The 21,101-nt window shown below is 33.6% G+C and overlaps 1 protein-coding gene across 2 annotated transcripts in view; it reads left to right on the top strand.

The window, feature by feature from the left end:
• The window catches only part of LOC145277033 (serine/threonine-protein phosphatase 2A activator-like), an 80,462-nt gene that overhangs the window by 45,782 nt on the left and 13,579 nt on the right, over positions 1 to 21,101 (top strand). For both annotated transcript variants that reach the window (XM_080128660.1, XM_080128650.1), the window contains exons 4-6: positions 8,324 to 8,449; positions 14,584 to 14,701; positions 20,892 to 20,991. In XM_080128660.1, coding sequence (XP_079984786.1) covers positions 8,324 to 8,449; positions 14,584 to 14,701; positions 20,892 to 20,991 — 344 coding nt within the window. The remainder of the gene's footprint in view (positions 1 to 8,323; positions 8,450 to 14,583; positions 14,702 to 20,891; positions 20,992 to 21,101) is intronic.

Here is a 21,101-nt window from a genome sequence, read left to right as displayed (position 1 = left end):
GAACTGTGAGCATGTCTTTTCCACAAACGCTGGCAGGAACTTGGCAAATACTCGGCGAATGGTGGGATCAGGCTGGCTTTGGTGTTGTGGGAGGTCATGTTGGTGATGTTCTCCACGTATGACCATGAAATAGTCCAGCAGGTTCAGGTCAGGGGAGGAGGGGAGTTCAGTCAGAGAAGGGTACAAGGTTGTAGCACTCCTTCTGAAGCCAAGCCTGGATCTCTTTGGATTTGTGGGCTGGCACTGGCTGAGTCCTGTTGCCACACCCAGAGTCTGCCAGCGGTCATCTGATTACATCAGAGGATCACCACACTCTTCAGCACATCGAGATGCACTTTGGTGTTGACTTTCAAGTTGACTTTGAAGATGTGAGGTGGCATAATGTGACTTTCACTTGAGACCACACCGAAAACAATAACCGTGGCCAGAAACTTTGTTGAGATATGCCCTCAAGCATTGGTCTGTCTGGATTTGCATTTTGAGGGTGCTGTCAATGGTCGTGTTATCATAACTTGGATTTGTAGAGAGCATGAGTTGTAGAGTAGCACATCTCTGATCTCGCTCGTTGAACATTGTGTCACTTTCAGACATGATAGAAGGCTCTTATCACTCTTGGGATTTGTACACAACTGGCCAACTAGCAACAAAAAAAGAAAATTGGTTTTCATCAAATAGAAATGGAATCATGTCATCTTTTCTAGGCCGACAATTTTATCGTTCCACCCTGTAGTCTAAGACAGACATATTTTGCTGGCTTAATCTTATTTTTTTTTTTTTATGTTCACCCCAAAATGATGGTATATTACCACTTGGACATAAAGGACTATTATTTGGGATCATGTTTAGAGTAGATGAGTGAGATGCTTGTTTACATTACATTTAAACTTCTGCATGTCAGTACAGTCAGGAAGGGAATTCAAAAGTCTAGCAATTCAAAGGAAGGAGCTTTCCGGCATCTACAAACCTCTACAATGAAGGGGGAGGATTTTGTTTCTAAACAAATTTTTCAGGGGTAGATACGTCGATACGATATAAATGTGATGAGTTCATCAGAGCTCATTCCATTAAAATACTTGTAAAACAGGCACAGGGATACAACATTGCGATGGCTGAACAGTGGTTGGAGCTTAGTGTGAGACCTATGAGATTGGAGACTCTTATTGTGATCCTGTCGAAAGGGGGAGACTAGTGGTAGATAAACAAACTCAGATGCGGCAACAATACTCTATACATGGGTGAATGTTGGCTTTGTAAAGGTACAGGATACTCTCAGGTTTGAGTAACTTTTCTAGTACGATAGAGGGACCCCCCTCCCCCTTCTTCATAGCAGTCTTTGCGATGTTTTCAATGTATTTCGTTCAGTTCATGTGCGCCAAGGAGTTTGATAGATAAGTTTGTGGGTAATTCAAAATCAAGATAAATTTGCCGTGAACAATAACATTGGAGCATAGTTGTGTGACAAAGGAGAGAAAACAAAAAAATTAATTTGGGAGAAGAGACTGACGAGTTGTAGAATCCATTTGGTGAACGCTAATCCGATCACCATCATCGTGATTGCACTATGATAAAGCAACACAAGACAAGTACGTGTGTGTGTATGTAATATCACCACATAGTATAAACCCCAAATGTCGTCTGCCGCTGTCTGGTCATGTCAGTGCCCAGCGAGTTTTTAAAAATTTATTTATTTATTTATTTTTTTTATCCCATCTACTCTCACCAGTCTTCAATTCCAATCTCTCTGGGAGACCTCCAAGCCATCAACAATCCCAAACTAGACACACTCTTCAACTGTAATAGCCCTTAACTGGATTGCCATCAACTGTTGCAAACTCAAGACTGTCTGCAAATTGTTTCCAACCATTGTTAACTGTCGCAAAACCAACTGTCTCACCTGAAACTAACTCTTAAGAATATATTGACTGATCTTTTGTTCCCATTCACTGACACACTTTGATTAACAATCCTATATCAGCTTCCTTTTGTGAAAAACTTCCTATGCCTTTGTTCTGTTGATAAACTTATTTCCTCTTTTGTTTCTTTTTTGTTACTTCCTAACGCATCGATAATCTCACATAAAGTTTTGGTAAAAGAACTTTACAGTTTTCTTTGGGCGTTTGTTATTTAGAGGAGGTTAATTTCGAAAGATTTCCTAAGTCTTTTTATTTCTTTTTGCCTGTATCAAGTAGATTTCAAGGACCCCACAAAATAAGCAAAACAAACAGGATGATTGTGGGTGTGACACTGGTTGACTTTCAACACATTGTGGCATCTGTAAGCAAAAAGCGAGCCTGTCTCTACTCTATCATTATTTTCATGGCAAGTGCTCGTCTGAGCTTCAATCTATGGTTCCCTCTTTACCAAACTTTCACAAAAAACACTCGTCTACCTTCGACGACCATCAACAGTTTCCCCCCACTCTCTATCTGTGCCTAAATCTAAATGCAAATTCCATAAACAAAGCTTCTTTTCTAGAAATGCCCACCTGTAGAACTCTGTTCTACTGACCTGCTTTCCAACTGACTACAATATGGTCATCTTAAAATCCAATGTAAACATGTTCCTATTGAGCCTCCCCCCCTAAATAATCCATTTCTACTCAATTTCCACTACTAACTGTTAATACGCTATTGTCTCAATGACCGCCGTACACTCATTAACCCTTATCTTTGAGTGGCATTCAGGCCTTGATAAATGATGACTCCCATCTAAAAAAAAGAAACAAATAATAAAACAGTTCTTTTGGTGTTTTCTTCTTTTTTTTTTTGTTTCAAAGTAGACTTGAAGCACCTCAGAATCAACAAACACTAAAAGGGAAGTATTTTGGATTGATACTGGATTTTTTTTTTTTTTAAACTTTTGGTTGAATTTTAAACAAAAAAATGTGCATACTTGCCTTTGTAATTATTTTATTCATAAAACTTTTTGTTTTGTAAATTTTAAAGATTTATTACAAATAAAAGTTAATAGATTTGATGCAAATCTTCCATTTGAGATCTAGCATAAGGATCAACCCTAGGAGCTCATCAAAGCAGGAGGTTTCTGGAAGGAGCCATTCATTTAAATTGAGGTGAACTGAGGATCCTTTTAGTATTTGCTGATTCTGGGGTATCTTGAGTTGTTAAATTTAATGTTTTGTAAAAATATATATTATTATTCTTTAATTGGAATTCATTTTGAGATGAGCATTATATATATTAATTTATTTTTATTTCGGACTGCTATTCTCATCTTTATTAGTTGTTGTTTTTCATCTTTTATTGGTTTGCCAGAGGTTTACTTGGCCAAAAATGTGGTGAGACGACAACAACTATGGATGGCAGTGGTGGCTGAGAATGCAGTTAGGAGATTCGGAGTTCCTATCCGTCGCGGTTAGCACCTGACGAAGGCCAGAGGAATTAGTTGGTCGAAACGTTGTGAATAAATAAACCAATAGAAGATGAAAAACAACAACTAATAAAGATGAGAATAGAATTTATAAAAATAAATTAATATTTTGTAAAAATGTTTAAATATTGAATTGTATCAATAAATAATAAATAAATAAATAAAAGCACACAGAAATACCCCTTTTTTTTAAAAAAAGGTCCTTTATTAAAAAAACTAGCCTGGGTGCACAGCATTGCTCAGGTGTTTGGATGTGTGTGTTGAGCCAAAAAAAAAACAAAAAACAAAAAAAAGTGGTTGTAGGCAGGCAGTCTCGAACCCGTGAATGTGGAGAGAGGTGTTAGAAAACAATAGTAGTAGTGTGGGGAGGGAATCAAAACAACAGTAGGTAGCCAGGGTGAAGAGAGGTGTTAAAAAAAAAAGTGGAAGGCAGGCTCGAACCTGTACTGCAAAGGAGGAAAAGAATATAAAAAAAAAAAGAATGTGACGTCTTTGATGTTGTGTCCATCACCAAACTGGAAGTGTTGAAGGTTTAAATTAAGGCTAATCAAGTGAAAAGAGTGGATGACTTGAAAATATCAACGAAAAAAGCGACCCCCCCCTCCCTGTAGAAAAGTGCCCAGTTGAGGGTGAAGGAATTAATGTTTTTGGCCAATTTTTCAATATTTGTTGGCCGAAAGGTCGAGCTTTAAAATGATACTAATCTCGTGAAACTCCATCGTTTCTGTCAAAAGTTTTAGGCAGACATACATACATACATACATTTAAATAGACAGGTGTGATTTATCTATAAATATAAAAGCGAAAATGTATGTATGTATGTATGTATGTATGTATGTATGTACGCTTTTCCTCAATGTCCACAAAAGGCTTCTTTCAAAGAAGTGCTCGCTTGCTTCACAACTTCTTAAAACTTTTAATATCATCTATAAATTGTAATATCTCACACTTAACCACGGAGCTCGCCTGTCTATTTAATTTTATTGACTTTCAAACGTTAATTATTCCACATTTCCCGCATCGACACGCATTACATTCGGTTTTCGGTATAAAAAAAGCTAAACTCGACTCTAATCACAGGCCCAGAGCCAGTGGTCTCTAGAGAGCTAAGTAACGTTTGGTCAATGTCGACTTCGTCATATCAGATGGTAGCTTTCATTTCTAGACGAGGGAGCGGGTTTTTAAAAACAAACAAACCGATTTATTGACCGCACAAAATGCTAACAGCTGAATAGCTATCACCGTCACGTCAATCAAAAACGCACACCTGTTTTTTTTTTTTCACACTTTACTATTTTCCAACTGCGCGTCGTCAAGGCTTTTTTTTTCACGGGCACCTGTTTTTTTTCACACACACCTACAAACACCCGGGCAATGCCGGGTACCCCTCGCTAGTCTATATATATAAAAGCGAAAATGTATGTATGTATGTATGTGTGTTCGCTTTTTCTGTATGTCAACAAAAGGCTTTTTTCAGAGAAGCGGTCGGTCGCTTCACAACTTTTTAAAACTTTTTATATCACATATAAATCGTAATATCTCACAGTTAACAACGAAGCTCGCCTGTCTATTTAATTTGCTCGATTTCGGGAAGATAAATATTCAATATTTGTCGCTCGCCGCATGTGGGTTAGTCTTTTTCCTATAACATCTTGGGGGGGGGGGAAAGCGTTCAGCAGTAAATGAATACTATCCCGCAGTGAAGCTTGACCTCATTAACTCATTAAAACGGGCACCTGCTAAATCAAAGTAATTAAATAAATTCGAACGTGTTTCCGTTAGCATCTCGCAGTGGGGCAATGGTTAACGTTGCACGTTTTTTTTTTTCACACTTTAATTTACAACTTTGCCTCAAGGGTTCGGGTTCGCTCCTCATACTTACTTTTTTTTTCGCACACACACCTCCAAACATCCGGGCAACGCCGGGTACCCCTCACTAGTATTAGAGAAGTTCTTGATATTTTGGCTTGGAACAAAGTGTAGTATCTATTCTAATACATTTCATCTTTTCTTCCCTTGGTCAGTAAAGAAGAAATCCTTCTAGACTGAGGTAATTTAAATTTTTCATCTCCATCCAATGTCCTTTTTCTGGCAAGCAGAATTTTTGCTATATCAAAAACTAGCTTTAGAAATTTATAAAAATAATAAATTTTTTATTAAAAAAAAAAGTTGGAAACTTTTTAATGACAACAAATAAAACAAATAACATTGAAATAAGTGGTTTGCTGTAGATATATATTAAAAAATATGGTAGGGGTAATAAACAAAGGATTTCAGTCTAAAAGGATTTCTCCTTCACTGACCAAGGAAAGGAAGGATGAAGTATAGTATCAGAACAGATACTACACTTTGCTCCAACAATTGGCAAAAATGTGTTGATTTTGAACATACTTATTTTAGATCAATAAATTTTTGTTCGAGGTGAGATATGTTCATCTGAATTTAAAAGTTAAAAACAGCAAGAATTTTCTTCTCAACCAGATACCATTGGTGTTACTTGAAGTTCAATATTTCAGTTTTCAAAATTTGCTCTTTATAACGTAGAAGCGTTGAGGTATTTTCTGTGTGCCATTTTAATACAATTTAATATTTAAATATTTTTGTAAAACCTTAAGAAAAAAGGTGGGTATATCTGCCAAAAGCTTGACTAACAAGTGATTACAGTTTTGCTTTCTTCATGAATGGAATTTTCTTTTTTATGACTTTCTCAGCTAATTGATGAAGTGATGCGGATCATACAGTATACTGTTGGAACAATTTTTGGCTCTTGCCTAGAATTCCTCCTATATTAAAAACAAAAATAACAAAATCTGTACAATATATGCATTTGTGACAACATGGAAATATCATAGCCCCAAAATCACTCAAAATTTATCAAGTAGTTTTATTTTTAAACTGGCAGGCCACTCTGAGTTGCCCGGTTGTAAAATCAACTTAAATATTATATTTTAATTCATGAAGATTCATATTTATTATTATAGCATCAATTCTCTATCGATTATTATATTGTACCTAATATATAGTAGTGATTTCGAAAGTAAAAAAATGACTTTGGTGCCATCAGCTGGAATCGAAACCAAAACATATCTCTCCAGTTTTTATCCATTAGCATATGACCTAAATTCATACTTATACAAAAACAGCAAAAAAATGATCTTTTTTTAAACTATAACTTGATTAGTGTATGTACAAAAAAAACGATTTACCCCAGGCCAATGTCAATTTTTTTTTACCCTTAGCAGCTATTTTGCCAGTATTGAAATTAAAAGTGTTTCAATTGGAGGTCCAAATACCCTACATATCAAATTTAATTGAAGGTCCAAGTACCCTATATATCAAATTTCAACTCTGTAGACCAAATATTAAGAGAGGAGTTTAGTAGGGACGTTTCACGCACACACACCGACAAGGTTATATTTCCGTGTGCTAAAATGTTTGTATCTTAAATTCTACACAATTATGCAGAATGTAGAAACTATGCATAAATAAAATTTAGCATAATAGTAAAATGAAACCAATCATTTAATTAAGAAATCACAAAAAATATAAGTAATTAATTGACACTCCTTTTTTTTTTGTTTTTAAGGAATATGCAAATTAGTTAACCTACATGTAATCATGACTGAGTATATTAAAAAGTTTGTTTTAATAATCTTTAAATAGAAAAGTTGGCTTTTAATATCAATACAGAGCGAGAAAAAAAATTCAACTTTATATTGAGAAAATCAAATTTTATGAATAACCATCTAAAAAAAAAAAAGAAAAAGGGAGATAATTCAACATAATTCCAATTTGCAAGATTTGTATTGTAAATACCTACAAATTCTCATGAATTGCTTAAAAATAATGTTCCTTATGAAAATAAAACTACCTGATCAATTTGTGATTTTTGGAATATGATAATTTTGTTTCATCATGGGTATGTACATAATACATATTTTTCTCTATTTTTGTCTTCCATAATATAAAAGGCAAAATGTGTGTGTGTTTGTATGTCTGCCAAAATCTTTCGACAGACACGTCAGACCATGACAAAATTGGTATCATTTTAAAGCTCAGTCTCTCGGACGACAAATATCCAAAAATTAGTCAAAAACATTAATTCTTTCACCATCAACTGAACCATCTTTTACAAGGAGGGATCACTTTTTTTGTTGACATTTTTGCAAATCATTCAAACCTCACATAAAAGACGTTATTTCGACCACCTGTGATGTCACAATTGTGGTGGGCACATTGATAAAACCGTTTGCTTTTTTTCACCTCCTTTTCATCCGGCGGTGCGTTACGGGTTCGAGCCTGCCTACTACTCCTAATTTTTTTTGCGCTTGCAATTTTGCGTTTTTTTTTTTTTTGCTCAACCAACACCCTTACACACACCTCCACACTCTCGGACAATGCTGTGTACCCTTGCTGGTTTAATATAATTCTGGATAATATACATGCTATATTGAAGGCATCTGCTACTTAAAAACAAATGGAAAATTTTTATTTGTACATTTTCAGTTATTTTATGGAGAAAAATGGTTAGCTATTTGGATGAGCTATAAAAGCCTAATTTTCGAAAATAAATATTTCAATAATTTTTTTTTTCTTTTTTACTCTTATAACTCTGAATGTTTGCTCTTGGATGACAATTTAATTCGTTTTTTTTTTGTTTTTTTTGATATCCATTGATTAACTCCTGATGAGTTTGTTAGTGAAAGGGAGCCATATATTATTTTCAAATAAATATTTGTAAGGATTATTATTAAACTGGGATAGTTTAAGGAGAGATTAAAAAAGATAGGTAATTTTGAGGCATCTATGACTGAAAAAAAAAGCATGCTTTAAATAAATAACTGCTTCTAAGGATTGATTTTTTTTTGTTTAATCTTTATTATCTAAATGAGTTTTATTGTTAATTAATAAGCAATATTTTTTTTCTTGGTTTCAGACAGTGAACAAACTTCTTGAACTGCTGAACACCCTTGATCAATTGATTGATGAAACTCCTCCAATTGATCAACCTCAGAGATTTGGAAATAAAGCTTTTCGAACTTGGTTTTCGACTTTGCAAGAAGTAAAATATTTCTTTTCGATTTTGAAGAATTTCTTACATCTATTCACTTGTATTTTCTTTTTTTTCCTTTTTCTTTTCTTTTTTCCTTTTCCTTTTTTCTTTTCCTTTTTTCTTTTCCTTTTTTCTTTTCCTTTTTTTCTTTTCCTTTTTCTTTTCCTTTTTTTCTTTTTTTTTTCTTTTCCTCTTTTTCTTTTTCATGCCTTTCTCCTTTTTCCGGCTTTTCTTCTTTTTTCAGCTTTTTCTTTTCTCTTTTTCTTTTTTCCCCTTTTATATTTTTCATTTTTCTCCTTTTCTCTTCTCTTTTCTCTTTTTTTACTTTTTATTTTTCCCCTTTTCTTTATTTTCCATTTTTTTTCCTTTTTCTTTTTCTCCTTTTTTTTCTCATCTTTTTTCTTTTTTCTCTTTTTTCTTTACCTTTTTTTCATTCTTTCAAGCTTCCTTGGACATGATCAACTAGTTTTCTCTATCCATAATCTCCCTCAATTCCTTAGTCGTCAATCCTGTGTCATTTCTCAAGTTGATCAACTATGTCACTGCCGGTTTACATCTTTTTCCCAAATTATTCCACATTTGTAAATGCAAAAAAAGCTTCAACCTTCTTTAACTACTCATGATATGCTTTTTAGATTAGCACTATAATTCCTTGTTATATTGTTAATCTATCTTTCCAAGTGTTACCAAAAATTGCTTTTGACAGTAGAGTATAATCCTATTGAACCCAGTAGATCTATTTACATCCAATAATTTTAGAAATAGACTAGACTGCCCATGACCTGTTGGGTCAGTATGTTATATTAGCTATGGAATTCATGTATGAGCGTGACACTTGTGACGTAAATAAAATAGTTTTTTTTTTTTTTACATAACAGAAACATTTCTATGAAAGTATATTAAAATGAAAAATCACGGACGGATCACTCAAACATGAAAAAAAAAATCCTCCCTATTCATGTAAAGTTACCTATTTTTCTGAATAATCGCTCAAAAATAGAAAATTAAACATGATTTTCCTACGAATCGAACGCCGCTGAAAGTCATTTAGCAGCAAAAATGCACATGAACCTACCGATGAGAAATAAGAATGAAAAACCCATATTAGAATGCTTCAACCAAATTATAGAAACTTAAAATCTAAAAAAAAATAATTAATAAAACCTGAAGCAAAAAAATAAAACCTAAATAAATAAAATAAAATAAAACTAATATTGAAACAGATTAGTAAATGTGTCAACAGATTCACCGTTCTCACACAACTATTTTGTATCTAGAAATGTAAACAAAAAATAAAAAAAAATGGAAGGAAGGAAAAGGGACGGATAGAGAGTAGTAGTAGTAGTAGTCTTGGCTTTACTACAATTGTTCTTATGTTTGTAAACCTGTTAAAGTTGTTTAGTTGTAAGAAAATAGCGACAGTATAGTTGTAATAAAGAATAGTTGCAAAACACCCTTACTCTTCCCATGTTGAATAATAATTTCGAAATAATAACGTTAATATTTCAGTATGCAGGTCAAAATCTGCAAAAGAAGCGATTTGTGTTTATTTGTTTACGTTGTTATGGGTTAATGTTTATGCGCGCATGTGCAACCGGATGTCGTAATCCGGAAAGTGAGTAACATCACTCGTTACAAGGTCGTTTGAGTTTTATAATTATATAGATAGATTGAAATGGCATTACCATAACAAGATTATGGTTTTATAATAATTTAGTTCAATTAACTTGAGTTTGTACATGGATTCTTTTTATATGTGGCATAAATTCACATAAGAAAGGGAATGGTGGATATGAGGAGGATAAATTGGAGAGGACAATGTGTCAAATGTTTGACAGCTGATAGAGGGCATAGAAGTTGAGATTTGGTTTTAGAATTATGGTTTAAGATCATGATCCAATGCCCAGCCACAGACTACCACGTAGAATCATCTATGATCAATCACTCCAAGGCTCACACAGTGCTAATGGGCAGAGGTAGCGTTTTAAAGACCACATCCAGAGATCCCTGAAGCAGTGTTGAATAGACTCCTCTTCCCTTGAGGAACTTGCTTCCTGCCTGGATCTCTGGCGCTCCCTCTGCTCATAAGGAGTGGACTGTATTGGAGAGCAGCAAATATAGAACGATAAGTGAAGCGTTTAAAGAGGCTATCTCTGCTCCACCTGGCACCTCCTTCACGTGCGCAATCTTTGACCGTGCCTATGGATCAAGGATGAAGCCATCTAAACATCACCAGATTCACAAGAAGAAGAATGTCATCATCTTCTATCTATATATATATAAAAGGCAAAATGTGTGTGATCATTTCGTGTATGTCTTCAAAAGGCTTCTTTCGCATGCGCTCCCGGGGTCGTTACTATCGCTTAAAACTGTGTATATAGGTCCTATATTATAATATCTAGGAATTAGGAAAGTGCGTAGCGTATAGATTTATTTACGTCGATTTTTACAAAATTATTGTTATTTTGGCATCTCGCGTGTTGATTGGGCTTTTTAGTATAAATAAAATGAAACTAAACTCAAACGGACGTATTCACTTCAATGCGCTGGGAACAGACGCTTACGCTGCGTGACTTCTGTTTGACCTTCTTAATTAGGTCAAATGGAAGCAGCAAAGTTAACTTTTATTACGCATGCCTGTTTTTATAGTTATAGTTAGATAAAACACGTCTACGCTGTATGTCGCGGTGGCCCAATGGTAACATCGCACTTTTTTTTTCACACATTAATTTCCAACTCAAGGGTATGGGTTCGATTCTCATACTCACCTACCAAAATATTTTTTATTATTATTTTATTTTATTATTCTACGCCTGGAGTTTTGATTTACCTCATGACACCCGGGCATCGCCGGGTACCCCCCGCTAGTATATATATAAAAGGCAAAATGTGTGTGACCATTTCGTGTATGTCTCGCAAAGGCTTCTTTCGCACATGCTCCCGGGTTCGTTACGATCGCTTACAGCTGTTTATATAGGTCCTATATAATAATGTCTAGGATTTAGGGAAGCGCGTAGCGTATAGATTTATTTATATCGACTTTTACAAAATTATTGCTATTTTGGCTTCTCGCGTGTTGATTGGGCTTTTTCATATAAAAAACAAAAATAATTCAAAGTTAACAACGTTCTCGGCATCACGCCGGGAAACGTCCAGAAGCAATCAACTTTGATCAATGTGGGGACAAAGTCCTCTTATATCAGGCAGTTGCTAATCAGTCTGGAAAATGGGGAGCTGGTTTTCCCCTCTCCAACATATGTTGGGGAAAAAACCAGTCAAACCCAAGTTAACTGTTCTATTTGACCTCAATAATTAGGTAAAATAGAAGCAGCAGAGTTAACTTTTATTGCTGCCACCTGTCAATAGTTAAATAAATAAATTCAAACGTGTTCCTTTGTATATCGCGGTGGCCCAGTGGTTAGCGTCGCACGTTTTTTTTTTTACACTTTAATTTCCAACTTTGCCTCAAGGGTTCGATCCTCATATTCACCTACCAAAACTTTTTTTTAAATTTTACCCCCCCCCCCCCCCCCGGAGTTTGGATTTACCCAAAACCATGCACACCTCAAAACACCCGGGCATCGCCGGGTAACCCCCGTTTTTCAGGGGAACGTTCGGTCGGCTCACTTGTTCTTAAAACTTTTTATATGCTGTCTAAATGATAATATGTACGACTTAACAACGGGGGTCGCGCGTGTATTTAATTTGCCCGATTTTTAAACACTTTTTTTTTTTTTTCCAGATTATTAGATCACCGCATGTTTCTTTCGCTATTCTGTATAAAAAAAGTGAAAATAGATTTGAATTAGCCGGGTGGTCTCCAGAAGGCGATGTAAACGTTCGGTCTATGTCGGCTCTTCAACGTCATATTAGACGATTGCTTTCATTCGGACAACAGTCCCCTAACAAACGGGGAAGCTGCTTTTCCTCCCCAAAGTTGGGTTTTCACCTCATTAAAAACTGTCCCGCAGAAAATGTTAACTGCTGGATAGCCATTGCTTACATTGTAACTCCGCAACATCTATTTGACCTCATTAAGTGGGCACCTATCAATTCTACTTAAATAAATTCAAATGTCTTTCATTTACTCTTTCTTGCTGGCCGAGCGGTTAATGTTTCATGTTTTTTTTTCCAACTTCGCCTCAGGACTTTGGGTTCGATCCCTACTACCTACCAAAACTTTTTTTTTTTTTTTTTTTTTTTGATTCAAGAGCAAACACACTTCCAAACACCCGGGCAAATCTCACCTGTCTGTTTAAATGTATGTATGTCTGCCTAAAACTTTTGACAGAGGTGACAGATTTTCACGAGATCGGTATTATTTTGGAGCTTGACGTCTCGGACGACAAATATCGAAAAATTGTCCGAAAACATTAATTCCTTCACCCTCACCTGGGCAGTTTTCTACAAGGAGGGGTCGATTTTTTTCGCTGGCATTTTTGCGAGTCATCGTATCGATTGGATTGACTTTACCTAATTTTAACATTCTAAACTTCTGGTCGCGTCATGGAGTAGTGGTAAGACGTCAGATTTTTTTTCACTTTCTTTTCCACCTTTGCGTCACGGGTTCGAGCCTGCCTGCCTACTACCAGACTAGTCAGATAATAATGCACAACCAAGAAGACGTTGAGAGGGTTCTATTAGTTTTCCTGTCAAGATTACATAGTACGAATTGCAGCATTGAGGAGGAGGGGGGGAGGAAGAGGAGTCCTGTCAATTTTTTTGGGCGGGGGTGTATTACGGTTTTATAACGATTAAGTTCGATTCATAAATTTAATGGCCAAACGATACCATAATAATTACAGTTAACTCTTAAAATTTTATTTAAAATCTTATTTTGAAAATAAGGAAATAATCTTAGTAATATAAAAATAATTTGCTTAAAAAAACCCAAACTTTTTTTGGTGTTTCTGCATTTATGAATCAGTGATTTCTACAAAGTTACTTGGGCATACTTGGCATGTGACGGGAATAACCAGAAATGGCCGGGCAAGCCTTCTGACAAAAAAAACAAAAAAAAAACAATTTTTTTATGCTCCCCTCCCCCTGTTAAGAATGGCGATGACCACTGAAATTCATAAAGTAATACATTGAAAAAAATGTTTTAATATCCAGAAAACTACTTGTCTATCGTTTCCGGTTCTTCTTGTCATCCGTCGGGCACACCTGAATAACTTTGTTGAAATCGCGGGTTCATAAATGCAGAAGTAACTTTTGTTTACTTCCATTCTTATGTTTTTATCCATGACAATAATGAACGTAACAGATTCATGGCCAATGCTGGATAAGTATAGATAAAAGGTGCCTTAAATAAGTTTCCAGACTTTTTTTGTATGGGCACTTTATTTATAATACACACGTGAAACTTTTATTTATAATACACACGTGAAACTTTTATTTATAATACACACGTGAAACTTTTATTTATAATACACACATTAAACTTTTATTTATAATACACACATGAAACTTTTATTTATAATACACACATGAAACTTTTATTTATAATACACACATGAAACTTTTATTTATAATACACGTTGGGACGATTCATAGGGAATCAGAAAAAACAGAATTTTGGGGGGTATCGGAATCGGAAAATCCGCGCCTATTTTCTGATGCCAAAATCGATTCTTTCAATTGTCTTTTTATTTAATTTTGTTTAAAGCAAAATCTTCCATTGCTGATAGTAATAAAATGATAAATATTTATTGATTAAAAACCACCAGTAAAATTAAATTCTACATCCACAAGTGTGTTTCTTTGTTGGAGAAAATATATGCACATTTAACATGTTTTTTTTTTTACATTAATTGGGGGAAAATAACAACTTTATGGTTAGATATTTAAAGATTTAAAAAGAATCGGAATCCGTAATTGTATCCGAATCAGAAATTTAGTACGGAATCGGTAATTGTATTGGAATCACTACTGACTAGGCTCAACGTTGCTTAACTACACTGATCTAACGAGAACCTGTATGTCAATGTGATTACACTTTATATTTTCTCATGCACAAAGCACCCCCCCCCCCCCCGACCCCGTCCTATCTGACTTCCAGGGTGGCAGGAAGAGTGATGTAAAAATGACATTTTAATGTTTATATTTCATTATTATTGACATGCTGTCATTTTAAATTGCAGAGAGCTGAAGATGAACTCAAGAAATGTTTGGATGAGAAATTTCATCCTGCTATTCCAGAATTATCTGTCTATTTAATCGAAAGCGTTGGGAATTCTACAAGAATTGATTACGGCACTGGTTTGTATTTCTGTATTTGCTTTCATTTTTTACAATCCATTTAAACAAAACAAACAAAAAAACCCCACTAATCCTATGAATTAAGAAAAATAATTTCCCCACCTCCTACTTGCCTGATTGAAAAATTTGGTAACACAAGTTGCTTCAGTTAGTGATTTTGTCCAAATATTGGTCTATGTTGTTAGAAAACAATATTTTTGTTAAAATGTATTTGACTTCTAATGAGGGTATGACTCCAATGATTTTGACGTTTTTATAACTACAGTTATGACAATCAACCAATCAGAAGCTTCAAATGTTATTATAAAAAATGTTGAATTTTGGATTCAATTCAGTTTGCCGTCGACCTCTGTCTCAAAACGACTGAATTGTGACTGCATTGATTCTTCGCCGCCATCTTTGTTACTAGGAATTACGCAACACTCGAAATCGTGACTGCATTGATTCGTCGCCGATTTTATTTACTGCTGCCATCTTTGTGCAGCATAATGTCTCAACACTTAAAAATTTTACTTTTAGTTGCTTTCTTTGATTTTAGTGTTTAATTTTGCTCAGTTTATTTTAAGTTGATCATACATGAAGTTTGAGGAATTGTTATTCTCACACTGCTAGAGTTTTGGAATCCAATTATTAATTTTTTTTTAAATAGGGTTTAAAAAGTGGCATTTCTTGTACTTGTAAAGGAAGCACTTTTTAACTTTGGACAATTACGAAGAGAGTATTTTGATTAATGTTGGGACGATTAATCGGAATCAGGAATTTGAAAAATCAAATTCTTGTGTAGTATCAGAATTGGAAAGAATTGTCTATTTTCTGATGCAAAAAATACATTCTTTTAAGTTTAAAAAGTATTACTTTGAAATATATTCATTTTAATTAATAAATATTATTTATCCACATAATTGCGTCATGATTTGGCTTTCAAATGTATATAATATGTAATAATTTTACACTTTAATCAACGCTTCTACCACAGATTATTCAACCTTATTCTTTTAAGTTTTTTTTTTTATTTCCAAAAATTTTTTTTAGTTTAAACTTAATTTTTCATTTCTAGTACTAATAAAATAATAAATATTTATTGATTTTTAAACACCCAGCATAAATAAAATCTCTAAATCTCTCCCCCGACAAATGTATTTTTATGTTCGTGAAAGTATATGCACACAATACATGGGTTTCTATGGTATTCTGAAAATTAGAAAGTCAAAAAACAATGACTTTATAGGTAAATATAGATTTTAAAAAGAATTGGTATCGGAATTGAGAATTTAGAACAGAATCATTAATAGAATTGAAATCAGGAAAAATATTGGAATTATCCCCATCACTTCACGAAGTTGACGTCAAGAAAAATATCTAGCCAATAAAAAATTTTGCCTTAAGAAAAAAATTGATTTCCAAAGAAAATTGCTTGAACTTATGGATTTGAGAGAAAGATGGATAGATAAATACCTGGCCAGAGATAGGTTAGTTAGAAAATCAAGAGTTCTAAAAACAAAAAAGATTTAAAAATACTCAAAATCGAGTAACATATTTCTCTTTCATCTGTGACTGAATTATCTGGAGCAACATGTTTTCTTATCGAGTTATTGTTGAAGAATGTTGGGCGTGATGTTTTGCATTTGATGGGTGATAGAACGAGACTTATTCTCTACAAGTCTACTCTCAGACCATGTATGGAGTATTGTTATATTTGGGCTGGTGAATCTGTGTCCCATTTGAAGGTTCTTTGATGAATTGCAAGAATGTATCTGTAATTTCATTGGCCCCACACTTTCACTTTCTTCTTCACTGCAACCTCTTTCTCACAGACGTGATGTTGCTGGTCTCAGTCTTTTCTACAAATCCTATTATACCATGTGCTCCTCAGAATTGTCTGCTCTATTCCCTGCTTCCTTTGTTCCAGCTCGTTTGACTTGTTGGTCTATAGGTCTCCATAAATTCATTGTTTTAATACCTCATTGTAATACACCTTCTTATTCCAGTAGCTTCTTTTCAAGACTGCAAAGTTATGGAACTCTTTTCCTGCTTACTGTTTTCCTTCTACCTACAGCCTTGACTAAAACTAAGGTTAATAGGCATCTCCTGTCTTTGCAATAATCATCTTTCATTCTTGTTAGCTCCTTACGTCAAGTGGCTTCATGCCTTGTCTCAAGCGATTTTCATGAAAAAGACAGAGAGAGGAAGGATGGCTGTTCAAAAGAGTTTCACTTTGTGCAGTTGTGTGCGGAGATGTTTTTAACAATTTTTAACAATGACTGTCCAAGTTCAAAGCGGCCTTGGACTAACCTTAACATTTCGTGTTGATGTAACTGTCTTCTACCTGTACATTTACATGGTTTGTTGCACTTTGCTATTTTTTTTTTTCAGAGACATTTGATTTGATTGATTTAATAATTAGTGTTTAATTTTCCACATTTAGATTGTGAGTTTTGTTTGAATAAATTTATCTGATAGCAAAAAGTAATCTTTCCCTGATCCAAATAAATTTTGTCTGTAATTATAAACTTATCATTACTTTACTTTTCATCAAAAGTCTCTTATGCAGCATGCCCTTTCAAATACAAAAACCGGATCACTGCACGACACTCAACAGATTCCACTTCAAACCTGACTTAGTTCAAGGACCTGTAAATCAGAAACCACAATTAGTTCAGAGCTGTAATTTGCCAGATAACCTATAGAGTTATAAATCATTGCACATGCAAAATTTCACCTAGATCAGACAACTGGAAGTCGGTCAAGGGATTATTTATTGAATGCCCCTATTATGTTTCAAAATGTCTAATCAATACTAAAGTGAACTTATTTTTAAATACAAAGCCAAAAACTGACGCGTGAACAATTCCAGACTTCAATCATTGTTTTTTTATTGATTCAATGTCTTTTCTGTTATGTTTTTTTTTATTTATTGCTGCCTTTTGTAATCAGAATTTGTAGAACCGGTAGTCCAAACATTTGACATTGACTTTTGAAATTTTGGTGCTTATTCAGATTGGCACTTGGGGCAGCCATTAAAAGTAAAAAAATACAGAAAAGTCTGTATGATGTATGTACCAGTTATGGAATGGAGATGTCATATTCTAAAAATCATGTAATTTGATCAAGTAGTTTTTTTTTTTTACTCAAGAAAATAAAATTTTACTCCATCTTGATGGGTTGAGGGGACCTGTGACCATTAAAGAATCAAGGGCAGACAACCGACTTTTTATTAAAATGTTTTGGGAAGGTGGGGATAATGTTGGAAAGACAGCTGAAACTTAAGATTTGAAACCTAACAAAATTTATTAACATAAAATTTTTTACTTTTCAAAAAATAAAATTTTCAATTAATGAAAGCATTATTTTAGAAGAGTCATTTTATATAAGTTAAAAACAAAATTTGAAGAATATTAAAATGGTTTCAGCCTTCACTTATCGGTAAAAAAACAGCAGATTTGTTTTTTGCAAAAAAACAAAAAACTACTTGATCAATATTTGTGATTTTTGGAATATATCCTCTTTATTCTGTAGGTACACAATAAAAAATTTTTCATTTTGTTTATCGCCATAAGTGCTAATCTAAATTAACACCAAAATATAAAAAGGTTTAATATTATAATAATTAATATTTATATTATTTATATTTATATATAATATTTATGATTGTGTAGAAATGTTAATTTTTATTTATCAATGCAAATGTTCCAAATTATCATCTAAATAATCCTAATAATATTAACTAGCGGGACATGTGGAAATTCCACACGGAACTCTTTCATATGTAATATATTGATGTTGGCATTCTGTGGATGTTCAGTGTAAATGAAGTCGCCTTGAAGCTCTTGTTAAAACTGCAAAAGTATTTATCTAAGCTAGCAGGGACACCCGGCATAGTCTGTTCATAAAAATATGCTTAAATATGAAATTTTAATCTATGGAAATTTTGTATATGTTATTACAGAGTTAATTTTCTGTCGATTCTTATATATATATTATAAAGTTGTCATTTCAAAAATAAAAAAATATGTTCATATGACTTGGGTACATCAGCTTGAACCAAAATCAAACTTATGAAGAAAAAAACATGATGTGAGTGTCAGGTCATGTCATATGCTACTAGTACCATGTAAACCAGTACTACCTGCCTCATGGTCGGGTCACCGGCGACTAAACTGGTTCCCCCACCAGACTTATTTGGTGAGGAGGGTGGCTAGTCTCCCTGAAGGATTAAAAGCAAGACCTTCCAAAGGGCGAATGAACCCTTTTTCGGGGTCAATGGCCAACTAGCACTGTGTGTTTGTGTGTGTTGGGGTGGAGAGGGCTCCCATAAGCCGTGGTGAAGGACACCTTTCTAGGAGAAGCAAATCTCTGATTTAAAAAACCATAAAGCAGGAGACCAGTACCCGCATTAAGCTGGTCTGCAGTTTAACTTGTTGCTGGCTATCTTGCTCTTGCTTGTTGCTGGATCTCAACATTTTGAACCGAGAGACTTAGCTGTTGTACAAAGCTAAGACTCTGTAACATCATGTGTATAGATACTCTCTCAGGTATTTGTCTATTAAAATGGTCCTGTGGCGATGGAAGTCATTTTTGGGCTCATGGACTTTTAAGTGTCTGAGGAAGTGGCACTCGTCTGACAAGACGTTGTAATCATGTGTGAGTGTGTGTATATATATATATATATATATATATATATATATATGTAAACTTGAGTTCCTTCAGCTATAATCGAAACTGAAACCAAAACTTATGAAAAATTCTTGGTAAAATTATTTATTACAAGAAATGAAAGGTCATAACAATTAAACGACAGTCATTTGAAAGAAAAAAGATGTAAGCGTGACACACAAAATAACATGCACATTAATACATAGATTTTTATATATTATATTATACATATTATTTATTATCATATATGACATTATTTATTTTTTATCAAGTAGACATTTTTTTTCAGTTTCTGTGAATTCAACTTTTTTCTTTTTTTAATGAAGAAAAGGTGTTTCTCTAGTTTCATTCCAATATTTATAAATTATAAGTGCACAAAAATTTTATCTAGCTACCTGTTAGGTAAAAAAGTCTGTATACTAAAATTTACACAAATTCACCCAGTATTTTTGTTTTTATAAAATAAAAGCAATTTTAGCGGTAAATGCTTTCCAGCTGGTATTACGATGCTTATGAGATTTAAGTTCGAGTTATGTCCCTTGGATGTTGACCTTAATGAAGATCGAAAATGGAGATTTCACCATTAAAATTTGATGTATACAAAATGAATTTATATAATTTTTGGTGTACTATGTTTTTTTTTAACCGAACACGTGAGCACATTATAACCACTTTATGCTATATTTTTTACTTTCTTTTTACGAGCAGTTTTAAATATTCATGTGAAACTTGAGAATCATCAAACAGAATCTGAAGAATTCAATTAAAATTGATATGCAATGAAGAAACAACAAACATCCTTTAATAATGACAGAAAAACTTGGTACTTGTACAGTTTAATGAAGACATTAAAAAATGAAAATATCGGGGAAAAAGTTATAGTGTACGTATCCGTTTTGGACTGAAGATCTTTGAAAAAAAAATTTCACTTAATTTGATCGATTATTATTTTTTATTTTTTTTATATTTTTTTTTTTTACAGTAGAAAAACACATTTTTATGACAGTGCAATGAGGGTATTCATCTTTGAATTTTTTGAACACGCCACAGGGAGATAACTCAGCTTAAAATGCCGACACTCCCTTCCCATCTTTAATACAAGCTTTTCTTTCTAAAAATCAAAACATGACTACCTTTTTGCTCGGTATCATAAATTGTTTTATCGCTATAAAAAAGAGAATCTACTTGATCAAATTAAGTGAATTTTTTTTTTTTTTTTTTTTTTTTTGGAGAACTTCATTCCATAACGGATATGTGCAATATAACCATTTTTCAATATTTTCATTTTTTCAACATCTTGATTAAACTGTACCAGTACCAAAGACTTTGATCTTTTATTTTATTTTGGCCATTTAAAAAAAATTTTTTTTTTTTTTTTTTTTTATCATATTTCACCCTTTTGTGTTTTTTGAGTCAAAGTAGCCAATTCTAATGGACTCTGAAAGCAGTAGATTTTTATTGATTCCTACTTCAGTGTTCTTTGTAATGAAATAATTATCAAATTATAATTTGATTACCATTTTTTTTCCTTCCAAAGGTCATGAGATGTCATTTGCTGCCTTTCTGTGTTGTCTTTATAAAATTGGAGCGCTAACAGTAGAAGATGGTCCTGCTGTTGTACTTAAAATTAATGAAAGGTCAGAGTTCAAAAATATTTGTTTTTTGATAAGAAGAACAATCTTTCTTTATTTTTATTTTTGGATGAAAACTTTAATAGATTAAATTGGTGCTTATCCAGAATTCTCCC

Source organism: Euprymna scolopes, chromosome 1 (assembly GCF_053919585.1).
Source record: "Euprymna scolopes isolate OS-2025 chromosome 1, ASM5391958v1, whole genome shotgun sequence".
In the NCBI taxonomy this organism is placed as follows: domain Eukaryota; kingdom Metazoa; phylum Mollusca; class Cephalopoda; order Sepiida; family Sepiolidae; genus Euprymna; species Euprymna scolopes.
The sequence above is the reverse complement of the archived record's forward strand: the minus strand, read 5'-3'. Positions and strand labels throughout refer to the sequence as shown.